Source organism: Rhinatrema bivittatum, chromosome 10 (genome assembly GCF_901001135.1).
Source record: "Rhinatrema bivittatum chromosome 10, aRhiBiv1.1, whole genome shotgun sequence".
Classification (NCBI taxonomy): Eukaryota; Metazoa; Chordata; class Amphibia; order Gymnophiona; family Rhinatrematidae; genus Rhinatrema; species Rhinatrema bivittatum.
The window spans coordinates 47,262,442-47,280,627 of record NC_042624.1 but is presented as its reverse complement, the minus strand read 5'-3'; the positions used below and the strand labels follow the sequence as shown (position 1 = coordinate 47,280,627).

The 18,186-nt window shown below is 41.7% G+C and overlaps 1 protein-coding gene across 1 annotated transcript in view; it reads left to right on the top strand.

Moving 5' to 3' along the window:
- Nucleotides 1-18,186, top strand: part of COL11A1 (collagen type XI alpha 1 chain) — a 623,839-nt gene that overhangs the window by 534,069 nt on the left and 71,584 nt on the right. Inside the window, 2 exon segments of the mRNA XM_029618381.1 lie at nucleotides 11,674-11,727; nucleotides 16,433-16,540. Coding sequence (XP_029474241.1) covers nucleotides 11,674-11,727; nucleotides 16,433-16,540 — 162 coding nt within the window.

Sequence of the window (18,186 nt, the reverse complement as noted above, 5' to 3'; positions counted from 1 at the left end):
AATTATATATATATCATATAGATATATAGAGGTCAATATTCAAAGTGCGTTCAGAACTATTTAGCCGGAATAGCCACTTATGCAGCTAAGTAGCAGTGGCTGAATATGGGCCCATATTCAGTGGCCACTGTTTAGTTGTATAAGTCCTTTTACAGCTAAAACGTTAGCCACATAAGTTGTGGGTGGGCAGTGGGCAGATTGGGACGGAGCGTGTTAGCTGAAAAACTTATGTGGCTAAATGCTGATATTCAAACTTAGCCGCATAAGTTGTACGGCTAAGCTAGATGTGCCATAGAGCAGGTCTGACCTTACCCAACTAGACTTGTCTGGCTAAGCTCTCACTTATACACATATATATAGCAACATATCTGTGCCGCAGAATATACATCATAGCTATCGCCCGCGATAACGGCCTAACACAATTTGATGAATGACCTCTTTAATTAGCCAGTTTTGAATATTGACCCCACAGTACTTCACACACACTCACATATATATATATAAATATATTAGTATGTGAACATTTATCAAAATGAACAAATTTAAAAGCTAACTTAGCTAGTTTCAGTGAGTTTGATTCCATTAGTTATTTGACTTTAATTCCAAAGATTTCTGGTATATATAAAAAATCTCCAGCAGCAAGCGAGTAACAATTCGAATAGCTGACCTGTTACCCCCCTCCGCCGAACATGATTAAGAGTGCTGTAAAAATACTCTACATTGTAGTTATTGTATTATAGTTGGCATATTTATTTATTTATTTATTATTATGCCAATCAGTTTTCTCTATAGTTATTGTTTCTGCATTGTTTCTGTATTTTGCATATGATACCCCTTATTTAGTTACTTTGTCATTAGCTAATTTTCTTCAACTGTTACTTGTAATGGCCCTGCCCAAATGTTATTTGTTTGATGTAAACCAATACGATGTGCGAACGGCTATCGGTATAGAAGAGACTTTAAATAAATAATAATAAATAAATATATTTTTTTTAACAATTAGAAATTTATGAGCCAGATATAAATTTAAGGAAAAAAAAAGTTTTAAAAAAAGCCTGTAAGTAAGTTTGCTTGCACAAATTTAAAATAAGGATTCTTCGGTCTAAGGTAGAATTTGGAGGCAATGGTAAAAGGTATTTCTGTGGGTAAAAGTGCTTTAGCAGTGGAGATGGGGTCTTTGAAAATTACTCACCTGTGTGGGCATAAAATTATGTGCATAGTGTCACTATGCAAGTATCTTTACCTGAGATGAAAGGCAGTTTTCTTGGGGTTAGGGTTAGGGAGGGTTTCGCAAATACACACTTTTGGATTTGGATAAAGACCCACAAGTTGGAAACAATTTAGTAGAACTAGGGGTCACAATTTGAAACTCCAGGGAGGAAGACTTAGAACCAATGTCAGGAAATATTTCTTCACTGAGAGGGTGATGGATGCCTGGAATGCCCTTCCAGAGGAAGTAATGAAGACTAAAACTGTGAAGGATTTTCAAAGGGCATGGGATAAACACTGAGGATCCCTAAAAGGCTAGAGGATAGGAATAAATAAAAAAGCTTAACCGGCATGGAGCGGCAGTTACTACCCTTAAGAGAAACATGGGGTAACCTGCACAGAGCGGCAGTGACTGCCTTGAAAAGCTTGCTGGGCAGACTAGATGGACCATTTTGGTCTTTTTCTGCCGTCATTATTAAGTTCAATATTCAAAGGGGTTTGTCCAGCTAGCCAGACAAAGCCTGTGATTTGATTTTCCAGCCCTTCTCACTGATGAAAGTTTACCCAGGAAGGTTATTACCCAGCTCAGATTTAGCCAGATAAAGAGGCAGAGAGTGGGAAGCTCTGGGGGCATAGCTAAGTGAAACTGAATATCTGGGTAAAGTTACCCAGGTTACTTCCTCGCTCTGCAGCCCACTGAATATCATCCTATGTGAAAGAAGTATAGAAAGGAGGTACAGATTTGTGTAGATAATTTTTCTTAGGCAGTTTTCAAAGGGAAAGGTTTTCCTTTGAAAATTGGTGCAAAGTCTACCGGCAAATATCAGCCAAGGACACCGCATTTCTGAGGGCTGTTTGAAAATTGCCCTTTTCAGTTTTTGCAACCTTTGGCAGGGAAACAGTTCCACAGAAGTAATGATGCACGCAAAGTTTGTATTAGAGGTAGTGAGGAAACTCTTAAGAACATAAGAACATAAGAAATTGCCATGCTGGGTCAGACCAAGGGACCATCAAGCCCAGCATCCTGTTTTCAACAGAGGCCAAACCAGGCCACAAGAACCTGGCAATTACCCAAACACCAAGAAGATCCCATGCTACTGATTAGGGGTGTGCATTCGTTTTGAACTTATATGTAAAACGCTACTTATTTTTTTTTTTTTAACTTAAAAAAGTGATGAGGCGAAAACGATCGGATTTCCAACTTATTCAACATAGCTATGTTGAATACGTTGGAAATCGCGATCGTTGATCCTAAATAAAAATTTAAACCCCTCACCCTCCTTAATCCCCCCCAAGACTTACCAAAACTCCCTGGTGGTCCAGCGGGGAGTCAGGAAGCCATTCCTCTATTCCTTTGCGAGGAGCACGTGACGTCTGCGTCACGTCGGAGTGACGCGGCCATCACGTGGTCCACCGCGGTTCCGCTCCCGGACCCCTCGTTGGACACAAACGGAACTTTTGGCCAGCTTGGGGGGGCCTCCTGACCCCCCCAAGCTGGCCAAAAGTTCCGTTTCTCATAGGGGAGCTGTTCCATCCCCTTTATCATTTTGGTTGCCCTTCTCTGTACCTTCTCCATCGCAACTATATCTTTTTGAGATGCGGTGACCAGAATTGTACACAGTATTTAAGGTGCGGTCTCACCATGGAGCGATATAGAGGCATTATGACATTTTCCGTTTTATTAACCATTCCCTTCCTAATAATTCCTAACATTCAATTTGATTTTTTGACTGCTGCAGCACACTGAGCCGACGATTTTAAAGTATTATCCACTATGATGCCTAGATCTTTTTCCTGGGTGGTAGCTCCTAATATGGAACCTATCATCGTGTAACTACAGCAAGGGTTATTTTTCCCTATATGCAAAACCTTGCACTTGTCCACATGAAATTTCATCTGCCATTTGGATGCCCAATCTTCCAATCTTGCAAGGTCCTCCTGTAATGTATCACAGTACACGTTTGATTTAACTATGAATAATTTTGTATCATCCGCAAATTTGATAACCTCACTTGTCGTATTCCTTTCCAGATCATTTATATATATATTGAAAAGCACCGGTCCAAGTACAGATCCCCGAGGCACTCCACTATTACCCTTTTCCACTGAGAAAATTGACCATTTAATCTGACTCTCTGTTTCCTGTCTTTTAACCAGTTTGTAATCCACGAAAGGACATCGCCTCCTATCCCATGACTTTTTAGTTTTCGTAGAAGCTTCTCATGAGGGAATTTGTCAAACATCTTCTGAAAATCCAAATACACTACATCTACCAGTTCACCTTTATCCACATGTTTATTAACCCCTTCAAAAAAATGAAGCAGATTTGTTAGGCAAGACTTCCTTTGGGTAAATCCATGTTGACTGTGTTCCATTAAATCATGTCTTTCTATATGCTCTACGATTTTTATCTTGAGAATAGTTTCCACTAATTTTCCTGGCACTGAAGTCAGGCTCACTGGTCTAGAGTTACCTGGATCACCCCTGGAGCCTTTTTTAAATATTGGGGTTACATTGGCCACCCTCCAGTCTTCATCTATAATAGATGATTTTAATGATAGGTTACAAATTTTAACTAATAGATCAGAAATTTCATTTTTTATTTCCTTCAGTACCCTAGGATGCATACCATCTGGTCCAGGTGATTTGCTACTCTTTAGCTTGTCAGTCTGGCCTACTGCATCTTCCAGGTTCACAGTGATTTCGTTCAGTTCATCTGACTCATCACCCCTGAAAATCATCTCCGGAACTAGTATCTCCCCAACATCCTCATTAGTAAACACGGAAGCAAAGAATGAATTTAGTCTTTCTGCAATGGCTTTATCTTCCCTAAGAGCCCCTTTAACCCCTCTATCATCTAATGGTCCAACTGACTCCCTAACAGGTTTCTTGCTTCGGATATATTTTTAAAAGTTTTTATTTTGAGTTTTTGCCTTTATGGCAAACTTCATTTCAAATTCTCTCTTCGCCTGTCTTATCAATGATTTACACTTAACTTGACAATGCTTATGTTTATCCTATTTTGCTTTCTTTCCACCTTTCTTAATGTGTGGAATACATACAGACTGCGCCTCTAGGATTGTATTTTTAAACAATGTCCATGCCTGTTGAACACTTAACCTTTGCAGCTGCACCTTTCAGTTTTTTTCTATTTTCCTCATTTTATCAAAGTTTCCCTGATTCTTAACTTTGCATTTTCAGGTACAAGTACCACAGCACTTTTTTTTACAAAGTTGTCCTTCTCCACTTTTTCTGTCAATTTATTTTGTCTTTTCAGAGTGCGAGTACACATTGGGCTACTATGAGCAGTGGTTTGCACTGCCCTAACCTATTAGCCAGCTTAGTCCATTAGAGAACTCATCTCTTGGTGTTCAGCACCTATACAGAATACTTCCTAAACAATTTTATTTTTATTATTTGGATATATGGCCCACCTTTTTGAATAAGAAATTAACCCCAATTCAGGAACAGCATGCAATTGGAGATCATAACCTGGGCAGCTGTGAAAGACTGTTGCTAGGGAAGGGGGGGGGGGAGGGGAGAGAAGACAGCAGTACGCTCCCACATATACAGAACACCATAGACATCATATGTGGACTAAATTGGCCGCAGCTATTTTACAATGACAGTGTACAACATAGATAAGCTAGCATAGTGTCCCCTTTTGGTGCCACAACCAAGCAAAGCCCTGCCTTCCGGGAGGTAATCATAGGGCGTTCAGGTCACTCGCTACATCCAATCAAGATTTATTTATTTATTTATTTAACAGTTTTTTATACCGACCTTCATAGTAAATAACCATATCGGATCGGTTTACAATTAACAAGGGTATAACTGGAGTAACAATTCAAGTAAACAAAAGATAACAATAGGTAGGAATAGGTCAAAGTTACAATCAACAGGGAAAGAGAACTGCCCCATTGAAGGATGGGGGGGCATCCGGTCTGCCACTGCAATGGGGCCAGCAGGCCCTGGCGACAGACAGCCCCCCATTGCATTGTTTTAGGTTATACCACATACTGTGCACTGCCTCCAACTGGTGGCGCCCCTCCCGGCTCGGGTAACCCTGCCCAGCTGCAGCAAGATAAAAAGAGACATGTAAAATAGCTCTTACTAACAGCAAATCTGACTAGCCTGCTAACCCTCCAATTAACATAAAAAAGGGTGGGTTTCACAGCAAAGGCAGCAGCTCCGGGAGCAGGAATCAAAAGGGCCGGAGGCAGGGCGTGCCGGCCAGATTTCTTCCCGCATGGCTGCCTCCACCCCTTGGGATGGCCCCAGGCTTCAAACAGCCCAATGAACCTTCCGCACCATCCCGACCCGTCCCCCCCAGCTTTGCACTGCTGCCAAGGACCTCCTTCTTCCTGGCTGCCCTTAACTCTGTGTGCTTTGCGGCCTCTGCTGCACATGCCCACACCAGTTGGAAGAGATGATGATGGTATTATCGCGTGGCGCAAACGGCGCTTGTCCTGGCAATCAACCGCCAAGTTAAGGCCGCATCCCCTGCCCCTTTTCTGGTGCTCCAGGTGCGGCACCGGTTTATATGTGGTGCTCACGTACCGGCCCGGTGCTGTGCCTATAGCAGCTTAGCAAAAGAAAAAAGTACACAATAAGGACTACACTAAAAATAAATCAACAATAATAACTATGAATAAAATAAATGCATAACATCTCAGCAAAACAATAAGTAGTATTGTTTGTAGAGGTCTATAATCTTTGTTTTACTGCTTGTGTAATAATTAAAATAGATCTTGTTACTTACATTTTTCCATTTAAAGGAAAGAATATCCAATTTCTAGCATTGTCAATTTAAGTTTTATCAGGAAAAATATGCAATTTTCACCAAATGCCTGACAGTTGTAGAAGAGATTACATTTTAGTTTCATAGATTTCTACTTTTAAAGCACTTTTAAAGCACTAGTATCAGACCATTTAACTAACAACCTAGTTTTCTACAAGGGTAGATTTGTCAGTTCATTGAGCTAGAAAGTAATCACTCACAACTAACTAGACTTAGAAATGAATATCTGAAAGATATTGATTTGGTATGTACAATCTGATTACAAAGGCATTCTCAGCTTCCTTTAAAATGTTCAGTTCCTACTGTACACATTCCTGATTCTGCACAGATAGTTAAGATTTGGAGAATTTGGAGTCTGCTAGTAATAACTGCACGCAGGAGCCATCTGGTTTGTTAATCAAGTACAGTGACATTACCATTCATAGCACTCTATATCAACAGATAAGAGAACCCAATAAGTGAAAGAATGAACTCAAACAGTATAGACACGATCTCACTGCAATAACAAAATGTTAAAGAGGCATCTTTAACAAAGGAAAATATGTGGTCACCTTCAGGCTATTCGTGATTTCAGAGTAATTCGTTTATTTGAGAATAATCTATTGTGGAGTGCACTTTTTCTCAAATAATAGTAAAGTGTTCAGTTCCTCACATGGCCGTGTTTTGCATGGTTGCTCCACGCCCGTAGCCCCGCCCCCGAATGACGTGCCACTGCAACACGCCCCCCTGGAAAGCTCCGGGACTTACGTGCATCCCGGGGCTTGCGCGCGCTGCCGAGGTTATGCAAGATAGGCTCGGCGCGCGCAGGGGGGGTTTGGGGTAGGTTTTCGGGGGTTACGCACGTAACCCTTTGAAAATCTACCCCATAGTTTGTATGGTACACGAGTCTTAAAAGAACTTCAAGAATGTAAGTTAAATTGTGTAGAGAGGATGCCGCAGCATTTTGATGAATCTCGGGGTTAGGGACCAATGTAATGGCACACAAGCCTTTTTTTTTAGCTCCTAATGCAGCATACTACTGCATCAGTAGTTGAAATATGTACACAGGCCATAAAATATAATTTATGTGCACAAAACATGTTTTCTGTGCATAAAATGCCAACTACAGGTCATGAAAGCAGAACTCTTGCTTCTGCTCTTAGACTAGCAAAGCTTTACTGCACCTTAGACCAGGAGGAGAATTTCCAGCAGTAAGAAAATCTTAGTTCAGTCAGTGCACCTCTCTGCATTGAGGGGTTATTGCTAATGCTTTCATGCACCTGAGATTTCCATGCAGGGAAGCCAAACAATCTGAACATGTCTGCACACACAAATTTTGTGCGCAGAACTCCTTATTGCATTAGGAGTAAAGTTGACACACAAAGGGGCAGATTTTATAAATCTGCGCACACGCGTACTTTTGTTCACGCACCAGGCGCGAACAAGAGTACGTGGGATTTTAATAGATACGCGCGTAGCCGCGCATATCCATTAAAATCCAGGGTCAGCGAGCACCAAGCTGCCCAAAATCTGCAGCCTGCGCGTGCCAAGCCGCGCAGCCTGCCTCCGTTCCCTCCGAGGCCGCTCCGAAATCGGAGCGGCCTCAGAGGGAACTTTCCTTCCACCCCCCCCCCCCCCCCGCACCTTCCCTTCCCTTCCCCTACCTAACCCCCCCCCCCGGACCTATCTAAACCCCCCCCCCCCCCACCTTTGTCGGCAAAGTTACGCCTGCTGGAAGCAGGCGTAACTTTGCGCGCGCCGGGCCGGCTGCCGTGCTCCATGTTTCAGTCCGGGGGCTGGTCTGGAAGCCACGACCACGCCCCCGGAATGCCCCAGGGCCGAAACCACGCCCAAGGCACCGCCCCAGAAACGCCGCGTCACTCGCTACATTCCCCCGAAATGCCGCGTCACTCCCGGTATGCCCCTGACATGCCCCCCGACACGCCCCTCCATGCAAGCCCTGGGGCTGGCGCGCGCCGCCGAGCCTATGCAAAATAGGCTCGGCGCACGCAGGGGGGGGTTTGGGGTAGGTTTTCAGGGGGTACGCGCGTATCTTACACATGTACCCCTTTGAAAATATACCCCAAAATGTGTGTGTACACCTGCAGGTAAAAGTGTGCATTTTGCCAAGCGCACCTTATTGCACTGGGCCCTTAGGAGTCTACATCCTGACAAATGAATTGCAAGCCTAAATTTTGGAGCCCATTTTAGGGCCTGGAATTGAAGTGAATTTTCAGGCAAAAATTTAGGCCCCTGAGCTCTGTTGATAATCACCTAAATTCTGGCATCTAAAATTAGTGACCTAATTTACAGGGTCATTGATCATTTTGCAAGAGGGCCATGACGCTCACGATAAAGCCCTAATGCACACAATAATGCCCACGTTAAAAGGTGCTATGTGTGCTAGTATGAAAATTTCATATTTGCTGCGAGTGTGGGTAGAATTAATGGTAATGAGCAACTCCTAATGTGGAATGCAATAGAGTAACGCACAGTAACCCAGGTTTTAACACCAGAAATAACGACACCATTTTTCTTTCTGTTATGCCTGCGTTAGCCGTGCATTACTGGGGAAAAGTTTTTATCGCACGCAATGTTCAGGAGGAAAGAGAGAGAGAAAGGCATGTGCGATAAAAACTTTTCCCCAGTAATGCACGGCTAATGCGAGCATAACGCGTGAAGCAAAAAATAGCGCAGGGGAGGCCCGATTGCATCACCGCACATAATATTCGATAATTCAGTCCTCTTATGTGCTACCCGCACATGCGCACATGGATTTTAAAATCCGCTGTGCATGTGCGCGTGGCCATGAGATTTTATAACATGCGTGAGCTGGTGCACCCTTGTTATAAAATCAGCGATTCCATGTGAGTGCGTCAGGAACCACATGCACATGGAATTGCGAGCACTCCTTTTAAAATTGACGCCTATGTGCCATAATGTAAAGTTCCAAGGAGTAAAACCCAGGAAAAACATCAGGAAAGAATTTTTCATAGAAAGGATGGTAGATTTCTGGAATGCCCTTCTGGAGCAGGTGGTGGAGACGGAAATAGTAGTGGAATTAAAAGTGTGGGATAGGCACAGAGGATTCAGAGTGGAAAGTGGATGGAAATTAAGTACCGGATATTAACCTGCACAAAATACCCAGTGGTTGTAGTGGTACAATTACATCAGGGATCCAAAAAATGCATTGGGGTAGCTTGTATGGAGCAGCAATTTTAAAACAGTAGTGGAACTCATGCAAGGGGTAACCTGCATGGAGTGGCAGATACAACTCAAGAATCAGGAATTGTACGACTTCATAGGGAGGCCAACAGTGTAATGGCCAAAATGGACTTGGCCACAGTTGGGACAGATATGAAAGAAGGATTGAGAGATCAGGGGGAAGACCCAAGGGAGGAGTTAGTTGTTGGGTTGCAATTGGGAATTTTATATGCACATATACCAAAGGGGGATGAATCTTAATAGAGAAGGCAGAATAGGCCATTTTCATTGTTATCCATTAAGATTTACAATATTATAATGTTAATTCTGTGAATGAATAACCCCTTCCTGGGGAAGAGCAGAAGGCAGTAATGGATAGGGATGTGAATCGTTTTTTGACGATTTAAAATATCGTCCGATATATTTTAAATCGTCAAAAATCGTTAGAGGCGCGATACAATAGGAATTCCCCCGATTTATCGTCAAAAATCGTAAATCGGGGGAAGGGGAAGGGGGAGGGCGGGAAAACCGGTACACTAAAACAACCCTAAAACCCACCCCGACCCTTTAAAATAAATCCCCCACCCTCCCAAACCCCCCCAAAATGTCTTAAATTACCTGGGGTCCAGTGGGGGGTCCTGGTGTGATCTTCCACTCTCGGGCCACGGGTGCGTTGATAGAAATGGCGCTGGCGCCATTTTGGTTCCTTTCCCCCGACGTCACGAGCGCAGGAGATCGCAGGCAATCGTATTGCCGTATTGCAAAATGGCGCCGGCGCCATTTTGCAATACGGCAATACGATTCGACTGCAGGAGGTCGCTCCCGGACCCCCGCTGGACTTTTGGCAAGTCTTGTGGGGGTCAGGAGGCCCCCCCAAGCTGGCCAGAAGTCCCTGGGGGTCCAGCGGGGGTCCGGGAGCGATCTCCTGCGCTCGTGACGTCGGGGGACAGGAACCAAAATGGTGCCGGCGCTACCTTTGCCCTGTCATATGACAGGGCAAAGGTAGCGCTGGCGCCATTTCTATTAACGCACCCGTGGCCCGAGAGTGGAAGATCACACCGGGACCCCCCCACTGGACCCCAGGTAATTTAAGACATTTTGTGGGGGTTCGGGAGGGTGGGGGATTTATTTTAAAGGGTCGAGGTGGGTTTTAGGGTTGTTTTAGTGTGCCGGTTTTCCCGCCCTCCCCTGATTTACGATTTACACGATTTAAGAAAAAGAAAAAAAAACCGCGACGATCCGATTCCCTCCCCCCCAGCCAAAATCGATCGTTAAGACGATCGATCACACGATTCACATCTCTAGTAATGGAGTATATATGGTGACTTTAACTGCTGTTCACTCTGAAAATACTCTATATTCAAGTTATGGTTAATATATTTTGTCAGCCCTAACTGTTTTCAAAATAGATTTTGTCAGGAAAGGTGACAAAGGCTGAGAGAAAAATGGATCCTGGTTTTATCCATACTGATTTTCAGATGATGGTTGAGAATTCAATAAGAAACAGATACACCATTTCTGTTTAAGACAGACAAATTGTGTGAGAGAAGGCAAAGAGAAAAATCTGAGTATCGTTGATGTATTTTACATCTGGATAACAAAAGAAGTCAATCTAAAGAACAAAGGAGAAAGAGGGTGAACCTAGAATTGAACCCTGGGAGAGAGAGGAACTGAGAGAGGCAATATGAAAGAAATGGAGTTGGATACAATAACAGTGAAGCATGAGCTTAATGATGACAAAAGGTCTTGTAAGATTGCGGAGATCATAACAGAGTTATAAGACACTTAGCTAAAACTGGAAAATCATGAATGTGTAATACGGCAATTTCAGTAGAATGATTGCATTTGTAATGAGAATGTAGTGGATTGAGTATCTTATAAGTAGTCAGATGGATTGAGCCAGAGTACCCATGGCAGTGGTCTCTACTGGATAAATGGTCTTTCCTATTGCTTTTTCTTTAGCAAAGCATATCTAACTTTCAGCATAAGCAAATTTCTAATTTAAAAATAGTGTCACAGACACTAGCAGTCAAGAAATGTTCTTAGTTTATTGTTTACCTATTCAGAATATTTTTGCCTTCTACTTCATTTAAAAACAAAACCTCAAAATAGCACTCAGTCTTTGAGCCCTAGCTAGGATGTTAATTCCTAGTACATTTCCAATCCATTAGAAATGTATGCTTAATTTTTGAAGGGAAACAAAAATAGTATGACTACTGTTTAATACTTGTGGAAATGTATAATGTGAGTACTTGAAGACTTAATCAGACTATAGTAGTGAATTTCGCCTGTTGAAAGTAAAATGTGATTGAATGTGCATTTCTCAGGATGAAGGAAAATAAAAGAATATTCAGTGTAGAATAACATTTCATAAATAAAACAATGCTCATTCATTTGATTACAATAATACAAAAAATACAAGGAAAATAAAGAACTACCTATGATATGGCTCTAATCTGCCCTTTATTTTTCATTTATAGGGTGAACCAGGAGAAGCTGGCAACCCAGGACCTCCTGGAGAATCTGGCACATCTGTATGTATTTGATTCCATGCTACACCCAAGAAATAATTAGACATTTTAGTTATGTAATTAAATTACTTCTATTCATCTCAGGTGCTTCATTGACATAAAAAAAAACCACCCAATGTCAATGAAGTGTGAAATGATTGCTTTAATTAAGCACATATCTTAATTTGTAGTGACTTGAATGTGGAATAAAACTACCTGCTGGTACATGTCCTCCCAAATCATTTATCATAAACAGTGCTATCAGTATAGTTCTTTTCTCCATGTTTTCATTTCACTAATCTATTAAAACTGATCATTCAAAATTAAAATTTTCAAGGAACATCCCAATGATCCAATAGCAAAGCTGTGCGCTACTATACAGAAACCCATGTTCTAGTACCATAGGAGTCCATTTCCAAAGAGTTACTGATTATGTAAGAAAACAAGATAAACCTAACCAGCTATGATGGTAACTTTCATAGATATGTGCCCATTCATTGGCCCATGCCCAGGGATGCAGACATTATATGACTAATGTGCATATGTTATAAAATAGCTTGACTGCGTGCACATGTACGCGCAATTTTAAGTGGGTGCATGCCTGTGTGCATAAATGCCGCTTCTTTCATGTAAGTGGGGGGATTTTCAAAAACACGCATGCCGACGCCATTACGAGTTTTCCCAGTTCACCCAGTTAAGGGATGAAACTTCCCAACCACCCTAGTTTAATACTCTTCCTTACCTCCTGTTAGACCCGACCCTTAAAACCCCTCTGATCTATGTAGATGTTTTTGTTTTCTAAGTTGCACGTCATCCATAGCAGAAGTAAAGTTATGTGGTAGGGAACCCCAGTGCGCATAAGTAGTTACATGCCAATTTCAATTTTTAATCCAGGAATTGTTATGGAGTCTCAATTTAGTAGACCCTTGGGCCGACCTGCAAGAGACTGGGAAAGGTATTCAATGTCTCTGGCACACCGCAGGCCGGGAGGCAGATGTTCAGGCAGGACGTAGAGGTTCTCTTCACCCTGGAAGCTGGTGCTCCCTCGGGAGGAGCCCGTAGGAGCCCAGCCACTGGGACTTGCGTGAGGCTTCACCCTTGGAAGCCGAAGCCCCCCCAGGAGGAACCCGTAGGGGCCCGGCTGCTGGGACTTAGGCGGGTTGATGATCTTGAGACTGGAGTGGGCAGGCTGATGAGCAGGACTGAGAACTGGAACCAGACTAGAACAGTAGACAGGAACTGTAGCAAGACTCGGATACTGGAACCAGGCAGGAACTGTAGCAGGACTCGGGTACTGGAACCAGGCAGGAACTGTAGCAAAACTCAGGAACTGGAACCAGGCAGGAACTGTAGCAAGACTCGGGAAATGGAACCAGGCAGGAACTGTGGCAGGCAAGCAGGAGCCAGGCAGGTACTGTAGCTAGCAAGCAGGAACCAAGCAAGTACTGTAGCAGGCAAGCAGGAATGGAGCGAGTTCCAAAGGCAGCTCACTCCGGGGCACGGAGCAACAGGGAACCAGTTGGTAAGCCCGTTGCAAGGCAAAGACTGGGTGGCCGCGGCCGGCTTATCAAGGCCGCGGCGTCTGACGTCAGGAACTGGGCGGAGTCACCACTGGCAGGAAACAGCCTAGAAAAGCGCCCAAGTGGCGCGTGCCTAGAGGCAGGGCGTCCATGGGAGGCTTCCCGGCGGAGCGGCCCTCGCGGGGACGCCGCCAAACAGGCAGCGAACTAGGCCAACAGAAGCGAGAACAGGTCCAGGAACATGGAGGTAAGGGTCTGGTCGCGGCACTTGCGGCCAGAACCATAACAGGAATGCCCATGCCCAGTCTACACCCTGCCCCTTTTATTTAACTTTTCATTTGAGCATGCAGCGGAAAGCACACACACATCTGGCCAGCTTTTAAAATCCTCTCGGCATGCGCCAGCCCAACATATTCACGCATCTTCTGATTTCAGTATGCATCAGACTTTTAAAATTCATCTTTATGTTTTTTAGCTGAAAATGCACCTAAATTTAGCTGGTTAAAATGTGTCCAGGTAGATCTTGGGCTGCAATTTTTGCAACTGAGGCTGCCTGTGCTTAAACATAGATCATATATCAACATCAGAGGAACACTCGGCAAAATTATAATGCCACCATAATTTTATTTAATTTACAGTTCTTTATACATACATTAATTACCCCTAAACGTGGACCATATGCACATGTATAAAATTTCAATAAAACATATTACACCATATCACATTTATACTCATACCATTCACACCACTCATTCATAAAGTACATATTCAGTGCATCTATATATCCCTATACAACATTATTATGCTATAATAAACATACATATAAAAACAATCACCAAATATAGCTTTCCATAACCATTGTCTTCAAAAAATCCACTAACATTTTTTTATGTTGCTCCCGACGAGACTTCTCGTTTCGCCTGACTTAACAGGCTTCCTCAGGGAAAAAATTTTTTACTTTGTATACTGTGGAATTATAAATTCAATATATTTATTATTTATCCCCCAGATTATCACATAAACCATTACGAGAATTTTTTGAAGTATATTTTCTTCAATGCTTCTTGTGATGTATTAGTTTCCAAAGCATATATTTTGTCAATTCAAAGGAGATGCAAAATGGTCCCATACTCCGTTGTGACTATAATACATACAAAAAATATATTTTATTAAAGGAATGTATTACCCATTAAACACTTCTCAGAGAACCAATCCTAAATTTAATAGCATCAGAATAAATGCTTACCATCCATATAGATATTGTATCTCTCTCTATCAATTTGTATCAAATTCTTTTCTACCACCAAAGCAGCGTTATTATATATGTCCTCCTTCCAAAATATAACCAACGTCTTTATCTTAATGTGCTTTTCCCGATATACTTCATTATATCACGAGCGGATCTTACCGCCAAAATTTTCTGAAAAATAAACACCCAATTTTTAAACCTGTTAAGTCAGGCGAAACGAGAAGTCTCGTCGGGAGCAACATAAAAAAATGTTAGTGGATTTTTTGAAGACAATGGTTATGGAAAGCTATATTTGGTGATTGTTTTTATATGTATGTTTATTATAGCATAATAATGTTGTATAGGGATATATAGATGCACTGAATATGTACTTTATGAATGAGTGGTGTGAATGGTATGAGTATAAATGTGATATGGTGTAATATGTTTTATTGAAATTTTATACATGTGCATATGGTCCACGTTTAGGGGTAATTAATGTATGTATAAAGAACTGTAAATTAAATAAAATTATGGTGGCATTATAATTTTGCCGAGTGTTCCTCTGATGTTGATATATGATCTATATTTTGAACAGAGGTTGTTCTGCACAATTTTTGTGTACCTGTTGTGCTTAAACATAGCCAGTAAGTGATGAAAATCTGTGCTAACCAGCTACATCATAAGTCTACCTCAGCGACATCCCAGGAGCCACTCCGTTTTTGACTAGCTAAAGTTGGTGCCTTGTGAATTTAGGTGGGGATGGTAAAATTGAACTGAACAATGGAGAAAAGTAAAAAAAAAACCCAGGGGTTTAACCCATTATTTCTCACAGTTGCCCAGTTAAACCTTTCAATAATCTATCCCCCTATCTTACTATTTACTCCTTGAGATAGCTAGGATCAGGGATGCCGTGAAGTCTGTATTCACAGCCCTCTATTAAGTGGCTTAAGGCAGTGCTTACATCAGTTTACAGAGGGATATGTGATCCCTGCCTCTCGCCAAGGACTACCAAACCTCCAATCTTTTCCTAGAATCTCTGAGAATGAAAGGTTAAGCTCCAGGACACCTATCATAATAGTCTTGGAGAAACATCACAGAGAATTTAAAACAAAGAAAGAGAATACCAAGTAATGAATCACATTTTTCTTCTTAATGGCTTCTCGTTAGTTTGATTATTCCTGAAAACTGTAGTCTAGTAGATGTGTTTGCAATGATAAGGTTAAAAGCCAAAGATGACATGAGCAGAGACACTCAGAGGCAACCTATATTTTGTAAACTAATTATTTTAACACTTATGGAATATATTTAGTGTAATACTTAGGATGTAGTAGTCATTTTATGAAAGCATATTATTTTCTTTTAAGACTTTTTAAAGAGCCAAATAAAATTAATACATTCAATTAAAGCATACATTAAAAAGAATAGCAAACCCTATCACCCATTAAAAAAAAAAGATTCACAGGATTATTATTCATTTTTCAATGTTGTGTTTTATTCAATACACTTGAATATTGCACACATGTATTAGTGCATATTTTCTACTGGGGAAAACGTCAGTTTCTATAATAATTTTAATTACTCCCAGTTGTTAAAAGCTATTATGTCATGTCATGTTACCTCCAGGAATAGATCCATCCAGGGCTGGCAACTCTTCTCTCACCAGATGGTTGCCTATGCCTGAGGTTCTCAATCCATACCCAGTCTGCAGATTTTCAGATTATCCGCAATGAATATGCATGAGATAGATTAGCATGCACTGGCTCCATTGCTCCCAAAGGCTGAGTTAGAAGGAAAAGGGAAAAAATGAGCAGGTAACTGGAGGAAGACCTACGGAGCTAGAAGCCCAAAGTCGTAACAGGAAAGCTACCAGATCATAAAAAAAAAAAGATGTAAATCAGTTGTTAAATTGGTGATAAAGTTTAGCATGTGATTGTATGGTCTTAGTATGAATTCTGCTTTTGCCATGTATCTTTTCCAGGGTCCAAAAGGTGAGAGGGGTGAAAAGGGTGAGGCAGGTCCACCTGGTGCTGCTGGACCTCCAGGCGCCAAGGGACCCCCAGGAGATGATGGCCCAAAAGGAAACCCAGTAAGTGATCCTAAAAACTTGTAGGGAAATGTTGTAAAAATATGTTTATAAAGTATAGTTGCATTTCATTTAATTTTCTATTGGATTTAAATATGCTGGATCACCTCAATTCTTGTAAACTTTAAAATGATAATTTTCAACTTGCAGAAATGGCCTTTTACAAAATTGCCTGCCCAATACATGGATAAACTTGCATGGGTATATCCTGTATCCACGTTAGTTCACCTGAACTTATAGGAGGCAGTCTCGGGTGGAGTTGGGGAGGGGTTTGGGCTACCATGCTTACTTTTGGATTTTTAAGTGTACACAGAAGGCAGCAAAGCGATGTGACAAGGCGATAGCTAAAGTCAGAAGGATGGTAGGCTGCATAGAGAGAAGAATAACCAGGAAGAAAATGCCCTTGTACAGGTCCTTGGTGAGGCCTCATCTACGTTCAGTTCTGGAAACAATATCTCAAAAAGGATAGAGATAGAATGGAAGCGGTTCAGAGAATGGTAACGGAAATGGTGCAGGGTCTGTATCAGAAGACTTTTTAGGAGTAGTTGAAGGATCTAAACATGTATAACCTACTTGAAAGAGCATGGGATCCCTAGAGACTAGAGGATGGAAACGAAGAAAGGGGTGCAATGGGGTAGCTTTCATGGAGCGGCAGCTACTGCCCTTAACAGAAAGGCTTGGAAGTAATCTGCACGGAGCAGCAGTTACTACTATGAGCAACTTGCTGAGCAGACTGGATGGTCCATTTGGTCTTTATCAGCCAAAATTACTATGTTACTATGTTAATTATCCCAAAGATTTGCTATGCGCAAATTAGCAAGTATAATTGTTTGCAGGTAGTTTTGGGGGGGAGAATTTTCAAAGCAAACATACTTGTGTAAGTTAGCTTTGAAAATTGATATAATAAATTAATGAATATGCATTTATTTATTTAAAAGGACTTAGAACTTGCGTCATCCAAAAGTACTTAGCGAGATATAATAAAAGTCATCATTTAACAACATTACTTACAGCAATAGACAAACAATTCCCCAAACAGAAGTTGTCTCTATATAGGGAGATTCTGACCAAACCAACTGTTGGCCTTCAATATCAAACGTGAGGCATTAAAGCATATTTTTATCACAGGATAAATCAAAGGACCCTTTAAACCAAAAGGTCTTTAATTTCTTCTTAAAAGTGCTGAAGCAAGGTTCCTTCTGCAGCTCTTCCAAGAGAGAGTTCCACAGGAGCAAAGCCACAATTGAGAAAGAATTAAGACAATTCTTAATGAGAGAAAATCCAGCAAGTTTTGTCCTCATGATATGATGCTTTGAGAAGGCCTATAAATCTTCAGTAATTTATTGATACAACTGGGGGCATTCTGGCTCAAGGGTTTATGAACTAAAGTTAATATTCTGTAGTTAATTCTTTGCAAAACAGGAAACCAGTGGAGTGCACATAGAACTAGGGGGATAACTTGCTGGTGCGGCAGTTACTACCCTTAGCAGAAGGAATGGATATTACTACCCTTAATCAATATGCTTTGATGCTTTTAATGGAACTTCAACATTGCTCCCCATTTAGATGGCAGGGGGGAAAAGAGGAATTTAATACAGATAACAACCAAGGGCCCTGACTTCCATGGTCTGGGATACAAATATGCAGAC